Source organism: Heptranchias perlo, chromosome 12, assembly GCF_035084215.1.
Source record: "Heptranchias perlo isolate sHepPer1 chromosome 12, sHepPer1.hap1, whole genome shotgun sequence".
Taxonomy (NCBI): domain Eukaryota; kingdom Metazoa; phylum Chordata; class Chondrichthyes; order Hexanchiformes; family Hexanchidae; genus Heptranchias; species Heptranchias perlo.
In genome coordinates this window covers 61,288,140-61,302,032 of record NC_090336.1, presented here as the reverse complement: position 1 = coordinate 61,302,032, position 13,893 = coordinate 61,288,140, and the positions used below count along the sequence as shown (strand labels likewise).

The 13,893-nt window shown below is 44.3% G+C and overlaps 1 protein-coding gene across 1 annotated transcript in view; it reads left to right on the top strand.

Annotated features, from left to right (window-relative positions):
• The window catches only part of mapk8ip1b (mitogen-activated protein kinase 8 interacting protein 1b), a 154,193-nt gene that overhangs the window by 51,687 nt on the left and 88,613 nt on the right, over positions 1 to 13,893 (top strand). Inside the window, exon 2 of the mRNA XM_067993563.1 lies at positions 8,388 to 8,493. Within this exon, the coding sequence (XP_067849664.1) occupies positions 8,388 to 8,493 (106 nt within the window). The remainder of the gene's footprint in view (positions 1 to 8,387; positions 8,494 to 13,893) is intronic.

Sequence of the window (13,893 nt, the reverse complement as noted above, 5' to 3'; positions counted from 1 at the left end):
TGTCCTAATATCTCCTTATGTGGCTCAGTGTCAAATTTTGATTGATAATCGCCCCTGTGAAGCACCTGAGGACGTTTTTACTACATTAAAGGCGCTATATAAATGCAAGTTGTTGTTGTCTAGCCCTGAGTTTTGCCTGTCACATCTATCCATATTCAAATGTTTCCCAATCACTTGCAATCTACAGAGAAACTATTTTATTGACACAGGAGTCAGAATGTCTGTATCCTCCAGCATTAGAAACTACACTTTTATAAACTAAAATAAAAACAGAAAATGCTGGAAACACTCAGCGGGTCAGGCAGCATGTGTGGAGAGAGACAGAGTTAATGTTTCAGGTCGATGACCTTTCATCAGAACTGGAAGAAGTTGAAGATTAAACAGTTTTTACGCAAGTACAGAGCCAGGGAAAGGGGGAGGGATGAGGGAGGGGAAGAAAGAACAAAAGGGAAGGCCTATGATAGGGTGGAGGGCAGGAGTGATTAAATGACAAAAGGGATGATGGTGCAAGGCAAGGAGGGACAAGTAAAGAAACAAAAGATGGGTCTAGAGGAGCTGTAAATGGCAACAGTAGAACCATTACCAGCACCTGCTGTCCAGGAAAATGGGAGCAGTGATTATGATCTGAAGTTATTAAAATCAGTGTTGAGTATAGAAGGTCATAAAGTGTCTAAACGAAAGACGAGGAGCTGTTCCTCGAGCTTACGTTGAGCTTCATTGGAACAGTGTAAGAGGCTGAGGACAGAAAGGTCAGAGTGGGAATGGGACGGCGAATTAAAATGGTAAGCGACCGGCAGGCCAGGATCACGCTTGCGGACTGAGCAGAGGTGTTCAGCAAAGTGATAACCCAATCTGAATCATAGAATCTTAGAAAATTGACCGCACAGAAGGAGGCCATTTGGCCCATCGTGTCCACACTGGCCGAAAATGAGCCACCCAGCCTAATCCCACTTTCCAGCACTTGATCTGTAGCCTTGTAGGTTACGGCACTTCAGGTGCACATCCAGGTATTTTTTAAATGAGTTGAGGGTTTCTGCCTCCACCACCCTTTCAGGCAGTGAGTTCCAGACCCCACCACCCTCTGGGTGAAAAAATTTTTCCTTAGCTCCCTTCTAATCCTTCTACCAATTACTAAAATCTATGCCTCCTGGTCAATGACCTCTCTGCGAAGGGAAATAGGTCCTCCCTATCCACTCTATCTAGGCCAGTCATAATTTTATATATCTCAATTAAATCTCCCCTCAGCCTCCTCTGTTCCAAAGAGAACAACCCCAGCCTATCCAATCTTTCCTCACAGCTAAAATTCTCCAGTCCTGGCAACATCCTCGTAAATCTCCTCTGCACCCTCTCTAGTGCAATTACATCCTTCATGTAATGTGGTGACCAGAACTGTACAAAGTACTCAAGCTGTGGCCTAACTAGTGTTTCATACAGTTCCAGCATAACCTCCCTGCTCTTATATTCTATACCGTGGCTAATAAAGGAAAGTATCCCATATGTCTTAACCACCTTATCTACCTGTGCTGCTACCTTCAGGGATCTGTGGACATGCACTCTAAGGTCCCTCACTTCCTCTACACCTTTCAGTATCCTCCCATTTATTATGTACTCCCTTGTCTTGTTTGCCCTCCCCAAGTGCATTACCTCACACTTCTCCAGATTTGCCACTTTTCTGCCCACCTGAACAGTCCATTGATATCTTCCTGCAGTCTACAGCTTTCCTCCTCACCATCAACCACACAGCCAATTTTTGTATAATCTGCAAACTTCTTAATCATGCTCCCTACATTTAAGTCCAAATCATCAATATATACCAAAAAAAGCAAGGGACCTGGTACTGAGCCCTGTGGAACCCCACTGGAAACAGCCTTCCAGTCACAAAAACACCTGTTGACCATTACCCTTTGCTTCCTGCCATTGAGCCAATTTTGGATCCAACTTCAATCCAATGGGCTTGTACTTTTATAACCAGTCTGCCATGTGGGACCTTGTCACGACCCTCATTGACCCTCCTTGTCACCTCAAAAAATTCAATCAAGTTAGTCAGACTCGACCTACCCTTAACAAATCCATGCTGACAGTCCTTGATTACTCTGTGCCTTTCCAAGTGACTGTTTACCCAGTCCCTCAGAATTGATCTACTTTCAAAGATGCTAATCCCCTTAATACTTCCTCTCTCCCTAAATCTATCCCATCCAAAATTTCACACTCCTCCTGCATTTGGTCTCCCCAATGTAGAAGAGACTGCATTGTGTGCAGCGAATACTGTATGCTAAATTGAAAGAAGTACAGGTAAATCACTGTTTCATCTGGAAGGAGTGTTTGGGGCCCTGGATGGTGGGAAGGGAGGAGGTGAAGGGGCAGGTGTTGCATCTCCTGCACTCGCACAGGAGGATGCCGTGGGGAGGAGAGCGAGTGTTGGGGGTGATGGAGGAGTAGACCAGGGTGTTGCGGAGGGAGTGGTCTCTTCGGAATGCGCAAAGTGGGGGAGGGGAGGATGTAAACTAAGTGCTTCTGATTTGCAGATGGAAGTGTACAAGCACGTTCCAATCTGCAAACTTATTTCATCAAATAACAACTAAACTCCGACCCAGTCTATCTTCACTTAGCAATTGGACTTTATGGCCTTAAAGGGATAGTCTACTTCTGATAACTCAACTCAACAGTTTTTTACACTAAATAATTCAGTAATTTAAATTAAGCAACATTTTGATAGTCCTACATAAATAGGAAAAAAGGAATTTAGTGCTTAAAAAATTGAATTAAGAAACTTTGAACTAGGAGGAATTGATTGTAGAACATTCCTTATAAAACAGCATATCATCTGATTTACCATATGCAATATCACAGGAGATCTGGATTTAACATTTCTGGTTGATGACCTTTCATCAAAGCTGGAAGATGTTTTGCGATGAACAGCTTTTAAGCAAGTACAGAGCCAGTGAAAAAGGAGAAGGCTCTGATAGGGTGGAGGGTAGGAGTAATTAAATGATAGACGTGTTGATCTTGCAAGGCAGAAGGAAGTGATAGAGACATTTATAGAAACAAAAGATGGATTTAGAGGAGGTGTAAATGCTAACAGCAGATTGGGAGGGAGGCATGGGAAATCTCGCAAAGAGGAGAAGGCTCTTATGATCTGGATTATGTCAGATTTCCCATGCATCCCTCCCCCTCTGCTATTCTGTTGTAACCATTTACACCTCCCCTGGACCCATCTTTTGTTTCTATACTTGTTTCTATTCTCTCTCCTCAGATGCTGCCTGATCTGCTGAGTGTTTTCAGCATTTTTCGTTTTTATTTCAGATTTGCAGCAGCCTCAGTAATTTGCTTTTGATTTACTAGTAATTTTTAAAGTTTTTGTTGAAACTTGCTCATTCTGTGGGTACGGAAGCATAGTGGTTATGTTACTGGACTAATAATCCAGAGTACGTGAGTTCAAATCCTGCCACGGCAGCTGGGGAATTTAAATTCAGTTAATTAAATAAAATCTGTAGTAAGAAAACTAGTGGTGACCATAAAACTACTGGATTGTCGTAAAAACCCATCTGGTTCACTAATGTCCTTTTAGGGAAGGAACCCTGCTGTCCTTACCTGGTCTGGCCTATATGTGACTCCAGACCCACAGCAATGTGGTTGATTCTTAACTGCCTTCTGAAACAGCCTGGCAAGCCATTCAGTTGTACAAGAGGATGGCTCACCACCACCTTCTCAAGGGCAATTAGGGATGGGCAATAAATGCTGGTCTTGCCAGTGATCCCCACATCCCATGAATGAATTAAAAAATAAATAAATTCTGGACCAGTAAAACAGCAGTGAAGTGGTTGCATTGTTTTCAAAACCAAGGCCAACATCTAGTATGTTGGGTTTGGTGGTTCTTGGTTCCTCTGGTGTGTTGGGTTTGGTGGTTCTTGGTTCCTCTGGTGTGTTGGGTTTGGTGGTTCTTGGTTCCTCTGGTGTGTTGGGTTTGGTGGTTCTTGGTTCCTCTGGTGTGTTGGGTTTGGTGGTTCTTGGTTCCTCTGGTGTGTTGGGTTTGGTGGTTCTTGGTTCCTCTGGTGTGTTGGGTTTGGTGGTTCTTGGTTCCTCTGGTGTGTTGGGTTTGGTGGTTCTTGGTTCCTCTGGTGTGTTGGGTTTGGTGGTTCTTGGTTCCTCTGGTGTGTTGGGTTTGGTGGTTCTTGGTTCCTCTGGTGTGTTGGGTTTGGTGGTTCTTTGTTGGGTTGCACAGAAAGCAGTAGCTCACGCGACAAAACATTTCACCTGGGGACAAAAGTGAAAAGGATTTTGACGGTGTAGCCCTGCTCATGTTAGCAATCGCAAGCTTGACTAGTTGGTTTTGCAGAGCAATCTATCGCCCCGATCAGCTTTTCAGCTGAATCACACCAGATGAGTTGGTTTTAAGGGTGGGGGGGGGGTGATCTGTAGGTTTACTTTACCCCTCTTGCCAATGATCGATGTGACCCCAATATGGTGCAGTGGAATTTAATTAAGTTTCACACAAGGGTCAGCAGTGCAGAACAAGGTACATCACCCCTCCCGCTCTGGGTAGAGGTCATGCCCACTTCGTGCAGAAGTCTTTGACAGTCAACCTGCCTGGGGTCACTGGGGATACCGCTTTAGGCTCTTGGCCTTACCCCGCCTGGAGCTTCCTCTTACCCCGCCTGGGGCTTCCTCTCGCAGGTCTCTGACTCGCTGGCCTCTGACCTCTGATCCGGATCCTCTTCTCCCCAGGGATGCCTGGTTTCACTCCAGGGTCAACCCTTACTCCCGTCCGTATCCTCTACAATCTGACCCTTGTATGGAGTCTCTTTTATGCTACTTTTGGGAGTGGTTATGGAGTTATTATTGACACAGGTGTTGGTGACCCTATGGGGATCTTTCCAAAAGGCACGGTGGCCAATTGGGTGTCGAGTATCTTTTCAGACAAAGGACAAAGAGTCAGCCTACTCCTTTCTCTTTGGGCAGGGGGTGATAGAGTAGCCCCCCACCAATGCCATACCCCTCGGCCTGACCAATCACCAGTTGCTACCATTCCCACAGGACTGGCCCCTCATCTTATCCTGTGGTGTTTCTCTCCGAGCCACCCTTCTGCAACTTCTAGGTCTATTATCTTATGCCCCTGTCTGGGTCCCAGGCTGGTAACTGTAAGACTTCATTGTCTCATATGGACAGTTAGGTTCTCATCTTGTGGACATGACTGAGTAATTTGTAAATGTAGCTATGGTTACGGCTGATGTGCTGTGCTGGCAATTTTATATTTTCATTAGTTTTTTAAGGGTTTTTTGTAAAGTTTGACAGATTCTAAGCTATGTGCTCAATTAGCATGAATTAAACAAGTATATAGTAAAGAGGGAAATGTGTTCATATAAAGATAGCAAAAGGTACATATTACCAATACATGTGGTACAATGAATCAAGCAAATGTAACCCCACTATTTAAAAATGAGGGAGAGAAAAAAACAGGGAATTACAGACCAGTTAGCCTAACATCAGTATTGGGGAAAATGCTAGAGTCTATTATAAAAGATGTGATAACAGAACACTTGGAAGGTATTAACGGGATTGGACAAAGTCAGCATGGGTTTATGAAAGGGAAATCATGCTTAACAAATCTACTGGAGTTTTTTGAGGATGTAACTCGTAGAATAGATAGGGGAGAACCAGTGGATGTGGTGTATTTGGATTTGCAGAAGGCCCACACAAGAGGTTAGTGTGCAACATTAAAGCACATGGGATTGGGGGGAATATACTGGCATGGATTGAGAATTGGTTTACAGACAGAGAGTAGGAATAAATGGGTCTTTTTCCGGGTGGCAGGCAGTGACTAGTGGGGTATGTAACATTTCCAAGTTTGCAGACGACACAAAGATGGGGTGGAATGTGAGCTGTGAGGAGGATGCAAAGAGGCTCCATTGTGATTTAGACAAGTTGGGTGAGTGGGCAAGAACATGGCTGATGCAGTATAACGTGGATAAATGTGAGGTTATCCACTTTGGTTGTAAAAACAGAAAAGCAGTTTATTATCTGAATGGTGATAGATTGGGAAAAGGGGAGGTGCAACGAGACCTGGGTGTCTTTGTACACCAGTCGCTTGTAGTGAGCATTCAGGTGCAGCAAGCAGTTAGGAAGGCGAATGGTATGTTGGCCTTTATTGCAAGAGGATTTGAGTACAGGAGCAGGGATGTCTTACTGCAGTTATACAGGGCCTTGGTGAGACCACATTTGGAGTATTGTGTGCAGTTTTGGTCTCCTTATCTGAGGAAGGATGTCCTTGCCATGGAGGGAATGCGGCGAAGGTTTACCAGACTGATTCCTGGGATGGCAGGACTGACGTATGAGGAGAGATTGGGTTGACTAGGCCTATATTCACTGGAGTTTAGAAGAATGAGAGGTGATCTCATCGAAACATATAAAATTCTAACAGGACTAGACAGACTAGATGCAGGGAGGATGTTCCCGATGGCTGGGGAGTCCAGAACCAGGGGTCACATTCTCAGGATACGGGGTATGCCATTTAGAACCGAGATGAGGAGAAATTTCTTCACTCAGAGGGTGGTGAACCTGTGGAATTCTCTACCACAGAAGGCAGTGGAGGCCAAGTCATTAGATGTATTCAAGAAGGAGATAGATATATTTCTTAATGCTAAAGGGATCAAGGGATATGGGGAAAAAGCGGGAACAGAGTACTGAGTTAGACGAACTGCCATGATTATTTTGAATGGCGGAGAAGGGCCGAATGGCCTACTCTTGCTCCTATTTTCTATGTTTCTATGTACAGGAGTGATTACAGCAATATATTGGTTAACAATAATCAGATAGAAGTTTGATTTATTACAAAAGTTGAATTGCCCAAACTACATGTTCGATACAGATTCAACAGGTGATGGTATAATCTTATGGGGGAGAGGGTGAGGGGTCAGAGTTGAAATATAGAAATGTTACAGTAAAATGCATATTAAAAATGAAAAGTAAGCATAAATAAATAACAATCAAAATGGCCATTCCTCAGGGAACACTGGTTAGATATAAGCTCAAATGCAGACGATTGTGGGTTCAAGCCCCACTGGATTTGAGAACACAATCTAGGGTGGCACCTCAGTGCTGAACTGAGGGAGTGCTGCACTGTCTGGTTCGTTCTTTTGCACAGTTGTTACACTGAAGTCCCTGTCTGCCTGCTCAGGTGGATGAAGAAGAATGGGGAATTCTCCCAGCGTCTTGGCCAATATTCATTTCTCAACACCACCAAAGTAACAGATTATCTAGTTCTTCGTTCATTTGCTTTTTTTTGGGACAACAAGGTTCCACATACAGCAATGTAATAATGGCCAGATTTTTTTTTTAAGTGTTGGTTAAGGGATAATTATTAGCCAGGACACCAGGGAGAACTCCCCTTCTCTTCTAAATAGTGCCATGGGATCTTTCACATTCACCTGAGAGGGCAAACAGGGCTTCGGTTTAGCGCCTCATCTGATAGACGGCACCTCCGACAGTGCAGCATTCCTCAGTACCCAGGGTTATTCAAAAAAAGTCAGAAAGATGAGGATCTTGTGGAACAGAAATGGTGTATCGGTGTGTAAGGGAAATTTGTTATAGGATTGTAGCTGAAATGCAGGGAGGGAAAATCGGGTAGAGATCCTTAACAGTCTCTGACCTAAGATTATTAATGTTGTCACTGGATGCAAAGTTAACAAAAATATTCATCCACGGAACTCGAATCCCTCATCCAGTGAAGCACTAAGACAGAGTGAGGATATTAGAAACAGAAGTGTGTATGTGTGTGTTTTTGTGCAACTTATTGAACAAAGAAAGAACTTATAAAGCCTTTCACGACCTCAGTGCATCCCAAAGCACGTTACAGCCAATTAAATACTTTTTGAAGAGTAGTCACTGTTGTAATGTAGGAAACACAGCAGCCAATTTGCGCACAGCAAGGTCCCACAAACAGCAATGAGATAATTACCAGATAACCTGTTTTAGTGATGTTGGTTGAGAGATAAATATTGGCCAGGAGACCGGGGAGAATTCCCCAGCTCTTCTTCGAAATAGTGCTGTGGGATTTTTTTACATCCATCTGAGAGGGTAGATGGGGACCGCGGTTTAACATCTCGTCCACGAGACAGCACCTCTGACCGTGAAGTGCTCTCTCAGTACTGCACTGGGATTGTCAGCCTAGATTTTGCACTCAAGTCTCTGGAGTGGGTGTTTGATCCAACAACCATCTGACTCATAGGCGAGAGTGCTACCCACTGACACTGTGATAGAACTGTATGCGTGCGTATTAAGGCAGCACAACTGCAGAACGTTGCCGCTTTGTGTGGAAGAGCAGTTCTTTCATTGTGTTCTAGTATTCGGTCTTGTGCTGACTCGGTCTGTTGTCCACTCTATCGCTGCAGGTTAACCCATGACATAAGCTTGGAGGAATTCGAAGATGAAGACTTGTCGGAAATAACGGACGAATGCGGGATAAGTCTGCACTGTAAGGATGGCTTGGCTACAAGGGTAAGAGCTTGTGAGCACGCTATGAATGTTAGCGCGTGAGTGAAGCACGCTGTGATGGTTTGGGGGGAGTGAGGGACATACTGGTGAGCAGTGCCATCACTGCATCAATAACCTGTCTCTCCATGATTGTAGGTCCTAGCCAAAGTGGCTGGAAGTTGCAAGGGATTGAGTATAGAGACAATCGAATAGATGTTTTTTGCTTGGTAATGTAGTAGCTGCATTGCAAATATAATGGGGGAAAAGTGGCCTGCTTACTTTGAATAAAGTGCAACACTTCTGGCTGTTATCTCTGCCCATCATTTCTCATATAGTATTAAGTTGTAATCAGTAACATGTGGTGACCAAAGCATCAAAGTGATCATTTATTATGGTACACACCAAATTAAAGCGTAGACTCAAGATTACCACTAGAAGAATGAAGGGTTATTGGAACATGGCATGCTTTACGAGAACTGGCGTTTGATAGTAGCTACAGCACAGGAGGAGGCCATTCGGCCCATTGTGCCTGTGCCGGCTCTTTGAAAAAGTCCCATTTCCCCATAGCCCTGTAATTTTTTTCCCTTCAAGTATTTATCCAATTCCCTTTTGGAAATTACTTTTGAATCTACTTCCACCGCCCTTTCAGGCAGCGCATTCCAGGTCATAACAACTCACTGTGAAAAAAATGTTTCCTCATGTCTCCTCTGGCTCTTTTGCCCATTACCTTAAATCTGTGTCCTCTGGTTTCCAACCCTTCTGCCACTGGAAACAGTTTCTCCTTATTTACTCTATTAAAACCCTTCATGATTTTGAACACCTCTATCAAATTTCTCCTTAACCTTCCCTGTTCTGAGGAGAATAACACCAGCTTCTCCAAGCTCTCCACATAACTGAAGTCCCTCATCCCTGGCACCATTCTAGTAAATCTCTTGATGTCCTTCCTAAAGTGAGGTGCCCAGAATTGAACACAATACTCCAGCTGAAGCCTAACCAGTGCTTTATAAAGGTTTAGCATAACTTCCTTGCTTTTGTACTCTATGTCTCTACTAATAAAGCCCAGGATCCCATATTTTTTTAACAGCCTTCTCAACCTTTCCTGCCACCTTCAAAGATTTGTGAATGTGCACCCCCTTTTAAAATTACATTTGAGTTTCATGTCATCTGCAAATGTTGAAATTATACCCTCTATGCCCATGTTCAGATCATTAATATTTACCAAAAAGAGCAGTGGTCCTAATACTGACCCCTGGGGAACACCACTGTATACTTCCCTCCAGTCTGAAAAACAACTGTTCACCACTACTCTCTCTGCTTTCTGTCCCCTAGCCAATTTTGCATCCACGTTGCCACTGTCCCTTTTAATTCCATGGCCTTTAAATTTACTAACAAGTCTATCATGTGGTACTTTATCAAATGCCTTCTGAAAGTCCATATACACATCAACTGCACTACCCTCATCAACCCTCTCTGTTACTTCATCAAAGAATTCAATCAAGTTAGTCAAACACGATTTTCCTTTAACAAATCCATGCTGCCTTTCCTTTATTAGCCCATACTTTTCCAAATGCCAATTAATTTTGTCCTGGATTATTGTGTCTCAAAGCTTCCCCATCACCAACGTTCGGCTGACTGGCCTGTAATTGCCGGGTTTATCCCTTTTGTTTTGAACAAGGGTGTAACGTTTGCAATCCTCCATTCCTCCAGCACCGTCCCCATATCTAAGGAGGATTGGAAGATTGTGGCCAGAGCCTCTGCAATTTCCACCCTTACTTCCCTCATTAGCCTAGCATGCATCCCACCTGGACTGGGTGACTTTTCTACTTTGAGTATTGCCGATCTTTTAAGTACCTTCTCGTCATGACCTCAGGGTGTGCCAAAGCGCTTTACAACCAATTAAGTACTTTTGAAGTGTAGTCACTGTTGTAATGTAGGAAATATGATAGGTCTTATTGAAGAACTAGCACCAGCACAGGCACAGTGACTTCCTTCTAGGCTGTAATTTTTATGAACCTATGGTTAAATATTGAGGCCGTTATACTCAATACCTTAATGATGTTCATGACTTCAGAAATTTGTCTCATGAGTTTTGCCACAACAGCAGAGAGGAGGTGGAGAAAGATTACTCCAGAGGAGGGACGAGTCATCTTTGGCCCCGAATGAACATGTCCAATTGCATCTTACTATGGATATTGGCTCCCGGTTCAGTAACGCCTCAAATTTAAAATTCTCATCCCTGTGTTCAAATCTCTTCATAGTCTCGCCCCTCCCTATCTCTGTAACCTCCTCCAACCCTAGACCATAGTAAAACGTCCCAAGGCGCTTCATAGGAGCGTAATCAGACAAAATTTGACACCGAGCCACATAAGGAGATATCAGGACAGGTGACCAAAAGCTTGGTCAAAGAGGTAGGTTTTAAGGTGCGTCGTCAGGAGGAGAGAGCGGTTGAGTGACGGAGAGGTTTAAGGGAAGGAATTCCAGAGCTTAGGGCCTAGGCAGATGAAGGCATAGTCGCCAATGAAGGGGCGAAGGAAATTGGGGATGCACAAAAGACCAGAATTGGAGGAGTGTAAAGATCACGGAGGGTCATAGGGCTGGAGGAGGAACACAGAATGTTACCTCTGCCTCAAAGACACAGTGGCCTCTGTCATCTCATTGGTGGGCACAATTAATTCTGCTATTCCTCCAAACAATGAGTCTCTTAGAGTCAGTGTTAATCCAGGCAAGACGTTCGTCAGACAGCTTGTCTTTTGTTTAAGGGGTTCTTTTAAGCCAAACTTTACTTGATTGCTGGACTCCAGGACAATCTGCCTGGCTGTTTCAGTCTGGATGACCTCCTGAATGTCTTGATTCTTTGTGCAGAGTAGACTGCAATCCATTCCTTGTGTCAGCAAAACTAACACTTGGAGCAAACTGCCCTCCAGCCCCTGTGTTAGCAAAACTAAAAGACAGTCCAGATTTAATTCCAGCACATGGATCAAGTCAAGGCTAGGCAGAGCACTTTGTAAGCTAACCCCTTTGACAATCTGCTGAGCTAACTTGTGATGCTGCACCTGCTTTGATTGTACCAACCCACACAAGGGGACTGAATACTGACAAATGGGATTCTAATACACCAGGCGAGCTTTGTAATCATTACATCCCTGCCTGTAATACCCTTTGTATCCTTGGCTCAGTGGGTAGCACTCTTGCCTCTAAGTCAGAAGGTTGTAGGTTTAAGTCCCACCCCAGAGACTTGAGCACATAATCCAGGCTGACGCTCTCACTGCCAGTACTGAGGGAGTGCTGCATTGTCGGAGGTGCCGTCTTTCGTATAAGATTTGAAATCAAGACCCCATCTGCGCTCTCAGTTGGACTTAAAAGATCCTATGGCATATTTCGAAGAGCAGGGGAGTTCTCCCCGTTGTCTTGGACAACATTTATCCCTCAACTAGCACCAATAAAACACATGATCTGTTCATTATCACATTGCTGTTTGTGGGATCTTGCTGTGCACAAATTGGCTGCTGCGTTTCCTACATTACAACAGTGACTACACTTCAAAAGTACTTAATTGGCTGTAAAGTGCTTTGGGACATCCTGAGGTCGTGAAAGGAGAGTTCTTTCTTTTATTGATACTCAAACATTACTGCATGGCTTTGCTGATTGACCAGCCTGCCTGGCTTATTAATGGAACCTTGAGGGGCCTACCTGCTATTGGGGGCTATGACCCCCATGCTCTTCTCCAGACTGCCCTGCAAGTCAATGGCAGTTGGGTCTTAGCTGGACAAACAGCAGTGTGTTTGCCAGTGCTGTGTGCTGGTAACCTGTGCCGTTTTAGCTGTGACCCGGGACACATTAAATCTTGGCTGTTGCTGATCTGTGCGTCTTTTATCTGAAAAAGAAAGAAAGACTTGGATTTATATTATGCCTTTCACAACCTCAGGACATCCCAAAGCACTTCACAGCCAATGATGTACTTTTGAAGTGAAGCTACTGTTGTAATGTAGGAAATGCAGCAGACAGTTTGTGGGACCTTGCCAGACAGCAAGGTCCCACAAACAGCAATGTGATAATGAGCAGATAATCTGTTTTAGTGATGTTGGTTGAGAGATAAATATTGGCCAGGACCCTCAGTAATTTACAGGGATCAAGGGCCTAATTTCTGGCTTGTGAAGCTGGTTACAGTGGTTATTGAAAACACGTTCTGATTTGGTGACATAACTTGTCGCCCATGTTAAGTGACCGGGGATGTTCTTATGGCTTATTGATTGACCAGCCTGCCTGGCTTGTTAATTTTCTATTATTTCCTGTCGTTAGTTAGAGGCCCTTGGCAGATCCTCCAGGTCAAGCGAGCTTTTTTTAAGCGTGAAGCAGAAATTTACATGTGTGACACCTGAAACGTGACAGACGTGTCTCAAAATAGAGGAGGGGAGTGGGGGGTATTTTTCTGAGTAGACACCAGTTTTTGGCGGGGACCTCACCTGCTGAGCTTGCGTACCAGAAAACCGCGTGCCATCGCCCTGCGGTCTTACAATCCGCATCGGATGTGGGCCACACTCAGATGATCACATCAAGTGAATTGACTCTCAACCACTCGCTGATAATGAGCGGGTGGGGAGTTTATAAGGCCGCGTACAATGGATGAAGACAGATCGGAGGCAAGGTAATTGAATTCAGAATGATAAGACATGTGAAAGCTTACGGGCCCCTGAGCAAAAGTGCTTGGTTTGGAACCATGAAAGCAAGTAATTGCTGCAAGGATTCCGAATTGGTAGTTGGCCAATTATTAGATTTGGCATTGCTTCTCTCCTGATGTATAATTGTGTGGACAGCTCTTCACCAACTAGAGGTCTTCTGTTCAGCATTTCAAACAGCCTTTTGGCCCGTTACTTCCTGCTTTAGCTGGTGTGACTGGGGCCTGGTGCTGGACTATGAAAAGGTCGGATTCTGCTGCTTGTACCGTTTGCATTGGGATTAAAACTCGCAGCTGAGGGAGTTATCAGGCCCTTCAGGTAGACGTAGAGATGATGTTTCTGCTTGTGGGGGAGTCCAAAACTCGGGGTCATAAATATAAGATAGTCACTAATAAATCCAATAAGGAATTCGGGAGAAACTTCTTTACCCAGAGAGTGATTAGAATGTGGAACTAGCTATCAGAGGGAGTAGTTGAGGCGACTAGCATAGATACATTTAAGGGGAAGCTGGATAAACACGAGGGAGAAAGGAATAGAAGGCTGTGCTGCTCGGGTTAGATGCAGTAGTGTGAGAGGAGGCTCGTGTGGAGCATTAACACCAACATAGACCAGTTGGGCCGAATGGCCTGTTTCTGTGCTGTAAAATTCTATAATTCGGTGTAATGCAGCAAATAAATGTAGAATTACTTCAGCCTCACTACTATAAAGTAGTGTCTAGACTCTTTGATGAGAGGACGGATTGGAGATT